Consider the following 12,411-nt stretch of genomic DNA (forward strand, 5'->3'; position numbering starts at 1 on the left):
TGGAGGAAAAAGGGGGATGCTTGCAAGCCGGAGAACACCATCCCAACCGTGAAGCACGGGGGTGGCAGCATCATGTTTTGGGGGTGCTTTGCTGCAGGAGGGACTGGTGCACTTCACAAAATCGATGGCATCATGAGGCAGGAAAATTATGTGTATATATTGAAGCAACATCTCAAGACATCAGTCAGGAAGTTGAGGCTTGGTCGCAAATGGGTCTTCCAAATGGACAATGACCCCAAGCATACTTCCAAAGTTGTGGCAAAATGACTTAAGGACAACAAAGTCAAGGTATTGGAGTGGCCATCACAAAGCCCTGACCTCAATCCTATAGAACATTTGTGGGCAGAACTGAAAAAGCGTGTGCGAGCAAGGAGGCCTACAAACCTGACTCAGTTACACCAGCTCTGTCAGGAGGAATGGGTCAAAATTCACCCAACTTATTGTGGGAAGCTTGTGGAAGGCTTCTCAAAACGTTTGACCCAAGTTAAACAATTTAAAGGCAATGCTACTAAAGACAGGGAATTTTTACTAGGATTAAATGTCAGGAATTGTGAAAATCTGAGTTTAAATGTATTTGGCTACGGTGTATGTAAACTTCCGACTTCAATTGTAAATGTATATCAATGAATTTTCGAGGGCACTAGAACATTCTGCAGCACCCGGCCTCACACTACTAGAATCTGAAGTAAAATGTCTACTGTTTGCTGATGATCTGGTGCTTCTTTCACCAACCAAGGAGGGCCTACAGCAGCACCTAGATCTTCTGCACAGATTCTGTCAGACCTGGACCCTGACAGACCTGGGCCCTGAAACCCCTGGGCTCTGACATACCTGGGCCCTGACAGACCTGGGCCCTGACAGACCTTGGGCCCTGACAGACCTGGGCCCTGACAGTAAATCTGTCTTACAAAAAAGGTCCAGTTGCCAGGACTACAGATACAAATTCCATCTAAACATCAGCGCCACATTTAACTTCCACAAAGCTGTGAACGATCTGAGAGACAAGGCAAGAAGGGCATTCTATGCCATCAAAAGGAACATAACATTTGACATCCCAATTAGTATCTGGCTAAAAATACTTGAGTCAGTTATAGAACCCATTGCCCTTTATGGTTGTGAGGTCTGGGGTCCGCTCACCAACCAAGAATTAACAAAATGGGACAAACACCAAATTGAGACTGCATGCAGAATTGTGCAATAATATCCTCTGTGTACAACGTAAAACACCAAATACTGCAGAGCAGAATTAGGCCGATACCCGCTAATGATAAAAATCCAGAAAAGAGACGTTAAATTCTACAACCACCTAAAAGGAAGTGATTCCCAAACCTTCCATAACAAAGCCATCCCCTACAGAGAGATGAACCTGAAGAAGAGTCCCCTAAGCAAGCTGTCCTGGGGCTCTGTTCACAAACACAAACAGACCCCACAGAGCCCCAGGACAGAAACACAATTAGACCCAACCAAATCATGAGAAAACAAAATGATAATTACATTTTTACATTTTTTTTTACATTTAAGTCATTTAGCAGACGCTCTTATCCAGAGTGACTTACAAATTGGAAAGTTCATACATATTCATCCTGGTCCCCCCGTGGGGAATGAACCCACAACCCTGGCGTTGCAAGCGCCATGCTCTACCAACTGAGCCACACGGGACCGTGAGTGTAATTAGTTGACACGTTGGAAAGAATTAACAAAGAACAGAGCAAACTAGAATGCTATTTTGGCCCTAAACAGAGAGTACACAGTGGCAGAAAACCTGACCACTGTGACTGACCCAAACTTAAGGAAATCTTTGACTATGTACAGACTCAGTGAGCATGTCCTTGCTATTGAGAAAGGTCACCGTAGGCAGACATGGCTCTCAAGAGAAGACAGGATATGTGCACACTGCCCACAAAATGAGGTGGAAACTGAGCTGCACTTCCTAACATCCTGCCAAATGTATGACCATATTAGAGACACATATTTCCCTCAGATTACACAGATCTACAAAGAATTCAAAAACAAACCCAATTTTGATAAACTCCCATATCTACTGGGTGAAATACCACAGTGTGACATCACAGCAGCAAGATGTGTGACCTGTTACCACAAGAAAGGGTCAACCAGTGAAGAACAAACACCATTGTAAATACAACCCATATTTATGTTTATTTATGTTCCCTTTTGTTCTTTAACTATTTGCACATCATTACAACACTGTATATAGACATCATATGACATTTGTAATGTCTTTATTCTTTTGGAACTTTTGTGAGTGTAATGTTTACTGTTCATTGTTATTGTTTATTTCACACAGAGATAGGGAGAGTGAAAGAGAGAGAGAGAGAGGGAGAGCGAGAGAGAAAGAGACTGAGAGAGACAGACAGACAGAGAGAGAGAGAGACAGAGAGAGAGAGACTGAGACTGAGAGAAAGAGAGAGAGACTGCGACTGAGAGAGAGAGACAGAGAGAGAGAGACTGGGAGACTGAGAGAGACTGAGACTGGGAGACTGAGACTGAGAGAGACAGACTGAGAGAGACTGAGACTGAGAAAGACTGAGACCGAGAGAGACTGAGACTGAGAGAGAGACTGAGACTGAGAGAGAGACTGAGAGAGAAACTGAGACTGAGAGAGACAGAGAGAGAGACTGAGACTGAGATTGAGAGAGACTGAGAGACTGAGACTGAGAGAGACTGAGACTGAGCGAGACTGAGAGAGACTGAGAGAGACTGAGAGAGAGACTGAGAGAGACAGAGAGAGAGACTGAGATTGAGAGAGACTGAGACTGAGAGAAACAGAGAGAGAGACTGAGACTGAGAGAGAGACAGAGACTGAGAGAGACTGAGAGAGAGACTGAGAGAGACTGAGAGAGACTGAGAGAGACAGAGAGAGAGACTGAGAATGAGATTGAGAGAGACTGAGAGAAACAGAGAGAGAGACTGAGACTGAGATTGAGAGAGACTGAGACTGAGAGACTGAGAAGAGAGACAGAGACTGAGAGAGACAGAGAGAGACTGAGAGAGACAGAGAGAGAGACTGAGACTGAGATTGAGAGAGACTGAGACTGAGAGAGACTGAGAAGAGAGACAGAGAGATGTATAGACAAGGGGGCATGCTGGGTGACAGATAGGAGGGGACATTGCTTTGGTTTAACAATACAGTAAATGTGTTGTGAAGTTTCCCCCTGGGCTGGGGCGGATCACACACGCTCTCTCGTTTTCTCTCTCTCTCTCTCTCACACACACACACACACACACACACACACACACACACACACACACACACACACACACACACACACACACACACACACACACACACACACACACACACACACACACACACACACACACACACACACACACACACACACACACAGCTCTAATGCTGTATCTGTGGCCCGTACATGATTTTGTCACTACAGACTAATGCCATCTAGTTTCTACTGTAGCTGGGACAAATGCAGAATTACATTGTTTTAATGCTCTGGTACGGTGGTTCAGCTTGTCTGTGTAAACCAGCTCTTCCTCAGATGAATAACAGAGCCGGGAGGTATTACTAGAAAGAGGGGGAGGAGGAGGGGGAGGATAAAGGGGAGGAGAAGGAGGGGGAGGAGAAGCGGGAGGAGGGGGAAGGAGGAGGAGAGTGCTGGGAAACTGTCTCAACCAGTCCAATAGTATCCTAGTCCTCTCATTACCCCTCTGTCTCAACCAGTCCAATAGTATCCTAGTCCTCTCATTACCCCTCTGTCTCAACCAGTCCAATAGTATCCTAGTCCTCTCATTACCCACTCTGTCTCAACCAGTCCAATAGTATCCTAGTCCTCTCATTACCCCTCTGTCTCAACCAGTCCAATAGTATCCTAGTCCTCTCATTACCCCTCTGTCTCAACCAGTCCAATAGTATCCTAGTCCTCTCCTTACCCCCTCTGTCTCAACCAGTCCAATAGTATCCTAGTCCTCTCATTACCCCTCTGTCTCAACCAGTCCAATAGTATCCTAGTCCTCTCATTACCCCTCTGTCTCAACCAGTCCAATAGTATCCTAGTCCTCTCATTACCCCTCTGTCTCAACCAGTCCAATAGTATCCTAGTCCTCTCATTACCCACTCTGTCTCAACCAGTCCAATAGTATCCTAGTCCTCTCATTACCCCTCTGTCTCAACCAGTCCAATAGTATCCTAGTCCTCTCATTACCCCTCTGTCTCAACCAGTCCAATAGTATCATAGTCCTCTCATTACCCCGCTGTCTCAACCAGTCCAATAGTATCCTAGTCCTCTCATTACCCACTCTGTCTCAACCAGTCCAATAGTATCCTAGTCCTCTCATTACCCCGCTGTCTCAACCAGTCCAATAGTATCCTAGTCCTCTCCTTACCCCCTCTGTCTCAACCAGTCCAATAGTATCCTAGTCCTCTCATTACCACTCTTTCTCAACCAGTCCAATAGTATCCTAGTCCTCTCATTACCCCTCTGTCTCATCCAGTCCAATAGTATCCTAGTCCTCTCATTACCCACTCTTTCTCAACCAGTCCAATAGTATCCTAGTCCTCTCATTACCCCTCTGTCTCAACCAGTCCAATAGTATCCTAGTCCTCTCCTTACCCCCTCTGTCTCAACCAGTCCAATAGTATCCTAGTCCTCTCATTACCCACTCTGTCTCATCCAGTCCAATAGTATCCTAGTCCTCTCATTACCACTCTTTCTCAACCAGTCCAATAGTATCCTAGTCCTCTCATTACCACTCTTTCTCAACCAGTCCAATAGTATCCTAGTCCTCTCATTACCCCTCTGTCTCAACCAGTCCAATAGTATCCTAGTCCTCTCATTACCCACTCTGTCTCATCCAGTCCAATAGTATCCTAGTCCTCTCATTACCACTCTTTCTCAACCAGTCCAATAGTATCCTAGTCCTCTCATTACCCACTCTGTCTCAACCAGTCCAATAGTATCCTAGTCCTCTCATTACCCCTCTGTCTCAACCAGTCCAATAGTATCCTAGTCCTCTCCTTACCCCTCTGTCTCAACCAGTCCAATAGTATCCTAGTCCTCTCATTACCCCCTCTGTCTCAACCAGTCCAATAGTATCCTAGTCCTCTCCTTACCCCTCTGTCTCAACCAGTCCAATAGTATCCTAGTCCTCTCATTACCACTCTGTCTCAACCAGTCCAATAGTATCCTAGTCCTCTCATTACCCACTCTGTCTCAACCAGTCCAATAGTATCCTAGTCCTCTCATTACCCCCTCTGTCTCATCCAGTCCAATAGTATCCTAGTCCTCTCCTTACCCCTCTGTCTCAACCAGTCCAATAGTATCCTAGTCCTCTCATTACCCCTCTGTCTCAACCAGTCCAATAGTATCCTAGTCCTCTCATTACCCCCTCTGTCTCATCCAGTCCAATAGTATCCTAGTCCTCTCCTTACCCCTCTGTCTCAACCAGTCCAATAGTATCCTAGTCCTCTCATTACCCCTCTGTCTCAACCAGTCCAATAGTATCCTAGTCCTCTCATTACCCCTCTGTCTCAACCAGTCCAATAGTATCCTAGTCCTCTCATTACCCACTCTGTCTCAACCAGTCCAATAGTATCCTAGTCCTCTCATTACCCCTCTGTCTCAACCAGTCCAATAGTATCCTAGTCCTCTCCTTACCCCCTCTGTCTCAACCAGTCCAATAGTATCCTAGTCCTCTCATTACCCCTCTGTCTCAACCAGTCCAATAGTATCCTAGTCCTCTCATTACCCACACTGTCTCATCCAGTCCAATAGTATCCTAGTCCTCTCATTACCCACTCTTTCTCAACCAGTCCAATAGTATCCTAGTCCTCTCATTACCACTCTTTCTCAACCAGTCCAATAGTATCCTAGTCCTCTCATTACCCCTCTGTCTCAACCAGTCCAATAGTATCCTAGTCCTCTCATTACCCACTCTGTCTCAACCAGTCCAATAGTATCCTAGTCCTCTCATTACCCCGCTGTCTCAACCAGTCCAATAGTATCCTAGTCCTCTCATTACCCCTCTGTCTCAACCAGTCCAATAGTATCCTAGTCCTCTCATTACCCCTCTGTCTCAACCAGTCCAATAGTATCCTAGTCCTCTCATTACCCACTCTGTCTCAACCAGTCCAATAGTATCCTAGTCCTCTCATTACCCCTCTGTCTCAACCAGTCCAATAGTATCCTAGTCCTCTCCTTACCCCCTCTGTCTCAACCAGTCCAATAATATCCTAGTCCTCTCATTACCCCTCTGTCTCAACCAGTCCAATAGTATCCTAGTCCTCTCATTACCCCTCTGTCTCAACCAGTCCAATAGTATCCTAGTCCTCTCATTACCCCTCTGTCTCAACCAGTCCAATAGTATCCTAGTCCTCTCATTACCCCTCTGTCTCAACCAGTCCAATAGTATCCTAGTCCTCTCATTACCCCGCTGTCTCAACCAGTCCAATAGTATCCTAGTCCTCTCATTACCCACTCTGTCTCAACCAGTCCAATAGTATCCTAGTCCTCTCATTACCCCGTTGTCTCAACCAGTCCAATAGTATCCTAGTCCTCTCCTTACCCCCTCTGTCTCAACCAGTCCAATAGTATCCTAGTCCTCTCATTACCACTCTTTCTCAACCAGTCCAATAGTATCCTAGTCCTCTCATTACCCCTCTGTCTCAACCAGTCCAATAGTATCCTAGTCCTCTCATTACCCACTCTGTCTCATCCAGTCCAATAGTATCCTAGTCCTCTCATTACCACTCTTTCTCAACCAGTCCAATAGTATCCTAGTCCTCTCATTACCCACTCTGTCTCAACCAGTCCAATAGTATCCTAGTCCTCTCATTACCCCTCTGTCTCAACCAGTCCAATAGTATCCTAGTCCTCTCCTTACCCCTCTGTCTCAACCAGTCCAATAGTATCCTAGTCCTCTCATTACCCCCTCTGTCTCAACCAGTCCAATAGTATCCTAGTCCTCTCATTACCCCTCTGTCTCAACCAGTCCAATAGTATCCTAGTCCTCTCATTACCACTCTGTCTCAACCAGTCCAATAGTATCCTAGTCCTCTCATTACCCACTCTGTCTCAACCAGTCCAATAGTATCCTAGTCCTCTCATTACCCCCTCTGTCTCATCCAGTCCAATAGTATCCTAGTCCTCTCCTTACCCCTCTGTCTCAACCAGTCCAATAGTATCCTAGTCCTCTCATTACCCCTCTGTCTCAACCAGTCCAATAGTATCCTAGTCCTCTCATTACCCCCTCTGTCTCATCCAGTCCAATAGTATCCTAGTCCTCTCCTTACCCCTCTGTCTCAACCAGTCCAATAGTATCCTAGTCCTCTCATTACCCCTCTGTCTCAACCAGTCCAATAGTATCCTAGTCCTCTCATTACCCCTCTGTCTCAACCAGTCCAATAGTATCCTAGTCCTCTCATTACCCACTCTGTCTCAACCAGTCCAATAGTATCCTAGTCCTCTCATTACCCCTCTGTCTCAACCAGTCCAATAGTATCCTAGTCCTCTCCTTACCCCCTCTGTCTCAACCAGTCCAATAGTATCCTAGTCCTCTCATTACCCCTCTGTCTCAACCAGTCCAATAGTATCCTAGTCCTCTCATTACCCACACTGTCTCATCCAGTCCAATAGTATCCTAGTCCTCTCATTACCCACTCTTTCTCAACCAGTCCAATAGTATCCTAGTCCTCTCATTACCACTCTTTCTCAACCAGTCCAATAGTATCCTAGTCCTCTCATTACCCCTCTGTCTCAACCAGTCCAATAGTATCCTAGTCCTCTCATTACCCACTCTGTCTCAACCAGTCCAATAGTATCCTAGTCCTCTCATTACCCCGCTGTCTCAACCAGTCCAATAGTATCCTAGTCCTCTCATTACCCCTCTGTCTCAACCAGTCCAATAGTATCCTAGTCCTCTCATTACCCCTCTGTCTCAACCAGTCCAATAGTATCCTAGTCCTCTCATTACCCACTCTGTCTCAACCAGTCCAATAGTATCCTAGTCCTCTCATTACCCCTCTGTCTCAACCAGTCCAATAGTATCCTAGTCCTCTCCTTACCCCCTCTGTCTCAACCAGTCCAATAATATCCTAGTCCTCTCATTACCCCTCTGTCTCAACCAGTCCAATAGTATCCTAGTCCTCTCATTACCCCTCTGTCTCAACCAGTCCAATAGTATCCTAGTCCTCTCATTACCCCTCTGTCTCAACCAGTCCAATAGTATCCTAGTCCTCTCATTACCCCTCTGTCTCAACCAGTCCAATAGTATCCTAGTCCTCTCATTACCCCGCTGTCTCAACCAGTCCAATAGTATCCTAGTCCTCTCATTACCCACTCTGTCTCAACCAGTCCAATAGTATCCTAGTCCTCTCATTACCCCGCTGTCTCAACCAGTCCAATAGTATCCTAGTCCTCTCCTTACCCCCTCTGTCTCAACCAGTCCAATAGTATCCTAGTCCTCTCATTACCACTCTTTCTCAACCAGTCCAATAGTATCCTAGTCCTCTCATTACCCCTCTGTCTCAACCAGTCCAATAGTATCCTAGTCCTCTCATTACCACTCTGTCTCAACCAGTCCAATAGTATCCTAGTCCTCTCCTTACCCCTCTGTCTCAACCAGTCCAATAGTATCCTAGTCCTCTCATTACCCCCTCTGTCTCAACCAGTCCAATAGTATCCTAGTCCTCTCATTACCCCTCTGTCTCAACCAGTCCAATAGTATCCTAGTCCTCTCATTACCACTCTGTCTCAACCAGTCCAATAGTATCCTAGTCCTCTCATTACCCACTCTGTCTCAACCAGTCCAATAGTATCCTAGTCCTCTCATTACCCCCTCTGTCTCATCCAGTCCAATAGTATCCTAGTCCTCTCCTTACCCCTCTGTCTCAACCAGTCCAATAGTATCCTAGTCCTCTCCTTACCCCTCTGTCTCAACCAGTCCAATAGTATCCTAGTCCTCTCATTACCCCTCTGTCTCAACCAGTCCAATAGTATCCTAGTCCTCTCATTACCCCTCTGTCTCAACCAGTCCAATAGTATCCTAGTCCTCTCATTACCCACTCTGTCTCAACCAGTCCAATAGTATCCTAGTCCTCTCATTACCCCTCTGTCTCAACCAGTCCAATAGTATCCTAGTCCTCTCCTTACCCCCTCTGTCTCAACCAGTCCAATAATATCCTAGTCCTCTCATTACCCCTCTGTCTCAACCAGTCCAATAGTATCCTAGTCCTCTCATTACCCCTCTGTCTCAACCAGTCCAATAGTATCCTAGTCCTCTCATTACCCCTCTGTCTCAACCAGTCCAATAGTATCATAGTCCTCTCATTACCCCTCTGTCTCAACCAGTCCAATAGTATCCTAGTCCTCTCATTACCCCGCTGTCTCAACCAGTCCAATAGTATCCTAGTCCTCTCCTTACCCCCTCTGTCTCAACCAGTCCAATAGTATCCTAGTCCTCTCATTACCACTCTTTCTCAACCAGTCCAATAGTATCCTAGTCCTCTCATTACCCCTCTGTCTCAACCAGTCCAATAGTATCCTAGTCCTCTCATTACCACTCTGTCTCAACCAGTCCAATAGTATCCTAGTCCTCTCCTTACCCCTCTGTCTCAACCAGTCCAATAGTATCCTAGTCCTCTCATTACCCCCTCTGTCTCAACCAGTCCAATAGTATCCTAGTCCTCTCATTACCCCTCTGTCTCAACCAGTCCAATAGTATCCTAGTCCTCTCATTACCACTCTGTCTCAACCAGTCCAATAGTATCCTAGTCCTCTCATTACCCACTCTGTCTCAACCAGTCCAATAGTATCCTAGTCCTCTCATTACCCCCTCTGTCTCATCCAGTCCAATAGTATCCTAGTCCTCTCCTTACCCCTCTGTCTCAACCAGTCCAATAGTATCCTAGTCCTCTCCTTACCCCTCTGTCTCAACCAGTCCAATAGTATCCTAGTCCTCTCATTACCCCTCTGTCTCAACCAGTCCAATAGTATCCTAGTCCTCTCATTACCCCTCTGTCTCAACCAGTCCAATAGTATCCTAGTCCTCTCATTACCCACTCTGTCTCAACCAGTCCAATAGTATCCTAGTCCTCTCATTACCCCTCTGTCTCAACCAGTCCAATAGTATCCTAGTCCTCTCATTACCCACTCTGTCTCAACCAGTCCAATAGTATCCTAGTCCTCTCATTACCCCTCTGTCTCAACCAGTCCAATAGTATCCTAGTCCTCTCATTACCCCCTCTGTCTCAACCAGTCCAATAGTATCCTAGTCCTCTCATTATCCCCTCTGTCTCATCCAGTACAATAGTATCCTAGTCCTCTCCTTACCCCTCTGTCTCAACCAGTCCAATAGTATCCTAGTCCTCTCATTACCCCCTCTGTCTCATCCAGTCCAATAGTATCCTAGTCCTCTCCTTACCCCTCTGTCTCAACCAGTCCAATAGTATCCTAGTCCTTTCCTTACCAGATCAAGATAAACAGTGTTTCCTCAGACGTCAGGTGTGTTCTACCTGCTACCTGCTCAGACCTGTTCTGTACTGGGATCTCTTCTCATAACTGTGTTTGAACTTGAAAGAAATGTGTCCATTAAGTTTTATTTTGTTTTGGAGTCAGTAGGTGGTTTCCAAGATCTTTGAATTGCTTTTTTTTTGTTAAAGGAAGAGGAGGGTAGGGTTGTTATTGTGGTGGTGGTGGCGTGGCAATCATGTCCCGTTTATAATGGGTTTAATATAACATATCTCTCTATATGTCTCTCTACTCTCTCTCTCTCTCTCTCTCTCTCTCTCTCTCTCTCTCTCTCTCTCTCTCTCTCTCTCTCTCTCTCTCTCTCTCTCTCTCTCTCTCTCTCTCTCTCTCTCTCTCTCTCTGTCTCTCTCTCCCTCTATACTCTATCTCTCTCTCTCTCTCTCTCTCTGTCTCTCTCTCTCTCTCTCCTCTCTCTCTCTCCTCTCTCTCTCTACTCTCTCTGTCTATATCTCTCTCTCTGTCTGTCTCGCTCTCTCCCTCTCTCTCTCTGTCTCTCTCTCTCTCTCGCTCTCCTCTCTCTCTCTCCTCTCTCTCTCTACTCTCTCTTTCTCTCTCTCTCTCTCTCTCTCTCTCTCTCTCTCTCTCTCTCTCTCTCTCTCTCTCTCTCTCTCTCTCTCTCTCTCTCTCTCTCTCTCTCTCTCTCTCTCTCTCTCTCTCTCTCTCTCTCTCTCTCTCTCTCTCCCTCTCTCTCTCTCTCTCTACTCTCTCTCTCTCTCTCTCTCTCTCTCTCTCTCTCTCTCTCTCTCTCTCTCTCTCTCTCTCTCTCTCTCTCTCTCTCTACTCTCTCTGTCTCTCTTTCTCTTCTCTCTCTGTCTCTCTCTCTGTCTCTGTCTCTCTCTCTGTATCTGTCTCTCCTCTCTATCTCTCTTATCTCTCCCCTTTCTCTTTTATCTCTCTCCCCCCTTTCTCTTCTCTCTCTGTCTCTGTGTATGTCTCTCTCTCTCTATCTCTGTCTCTGTCTCTGTCTCTCTCCTCTCTCTCTCTCTCTCTCTCTCTCTCTCTCTCTCTATCTCTGTGTCTGTCTCTCTCTCTCTCTCTCTCTCTACTCTCTCTGTCTCTCTTTCTCTTCTCTCTCTGTCTCTCTCTCTGTCTCTGTCTCTCTCTCTGTATCTGTCTCTCCTCTCTATCTCTCTTATCTCTCCCCTTTCTATTTTATCTCTCTCCCCCCTTTCTCTTCTCTCTCTGTCTCTGTGTCTGTCTCTCTCTCTCTGTCTCTGTCTCTGTCTCTCCTCTCTCTCTCTCTCTCTCTCTCTCTCTCTCTCTGTCTCTGTGTCTGTCTCTCTCTCTCTCTCTCTCTGTCTCTGTCTCTCCTCTCTCTCTCCACTCTCCCCCCAGGTTGAATGGATCTCTTCCCAGCACCGTGGAAATTCGTAACAACTCTCTGATCTTCAAGGGGGCGGTGACCTACGAGCTAGCTGGAACATACGTGTGTGATGCCACCAATGGGATCGGGACTCGTACAGGTCTGGTCGAGGTCAACGTCACTGGTAGGTTACACACTTCTTCTCTCTGCGCTGGGCTTTTCAGAATGTGTTTCTGGGCTTTTTAGAATGTGTTTCTGGGCTTTTCGGAATGTGTTTCTGAATGTGTTTCTGGGCTTTTCAGAATGTGTTTCAGAATGTGTTTCTGGGCTTTTCAGAATGTGTTTCTGGGCTTTTCAGAATGTGTTTCTGAGCTTTTCAGAATGTGTTTCTGGGCTTTTCAGAATGTGTTTTTGAGCTTTTCGGAATGTGTTTCTGGGCTTTTCAGAATGTGTTTTTGAGCTTTTCGGAATGTGTTTCTGGGCTTTTCAGAATGTGTTTCTGAATGTGTTTCTGGGCTTTTCAGAATGTGTTTCTGGGCTTTTCAGAATGTGTTTCTTGGCTTTTCGGAATGTGTTTCTGAATGTGTTTCTGGGCTTTTCAGA

General features: G+C 46.1%; 1 protein-coding gene across 4 annotated transcripts in view; it reads left to right on the top strand.

Moving 5' to 3' along the window:
• LOC139549546 (nectin 1b-like) overlaps positions 1 to 12,411 on the top strand; it is a 735,897-nt gene that overhangs the window by 294,917 nt on the left and 428,569 nt on the right. For all 4 annotated transcript variants that reach the window (XM_071360154.1, XM_071360156.1, XM_071360157.1 and 1 more), the window contains exon 5: positions 11,841 to 11,992. In XM_071360154.1, the coding sequence (XP_071216255.1) occupies positions 11,841 to 11,992 (152 nt within the window). The remainder of the gene's footprint in view (positions 1 to 11,840; positions 11,993 to 12,411) is intronic.

The sequence above is a fragment of the Salvelinus alpinus genome, chromosome 22, assembly GCF_045679555.1.
Source record: "Salvelinus alpinus chromosome 22, SLU_Salpinus.1, whole genome shotgun sequence".
In the NCBI taxonomy this organism is placed as follows: domain Eukaryota; kingdom Metazoa; phylum Chordata; class Actinopteri; order Salmoniformes; family Salmonidae; genus Salvelinus; species Salvelinus alpinus.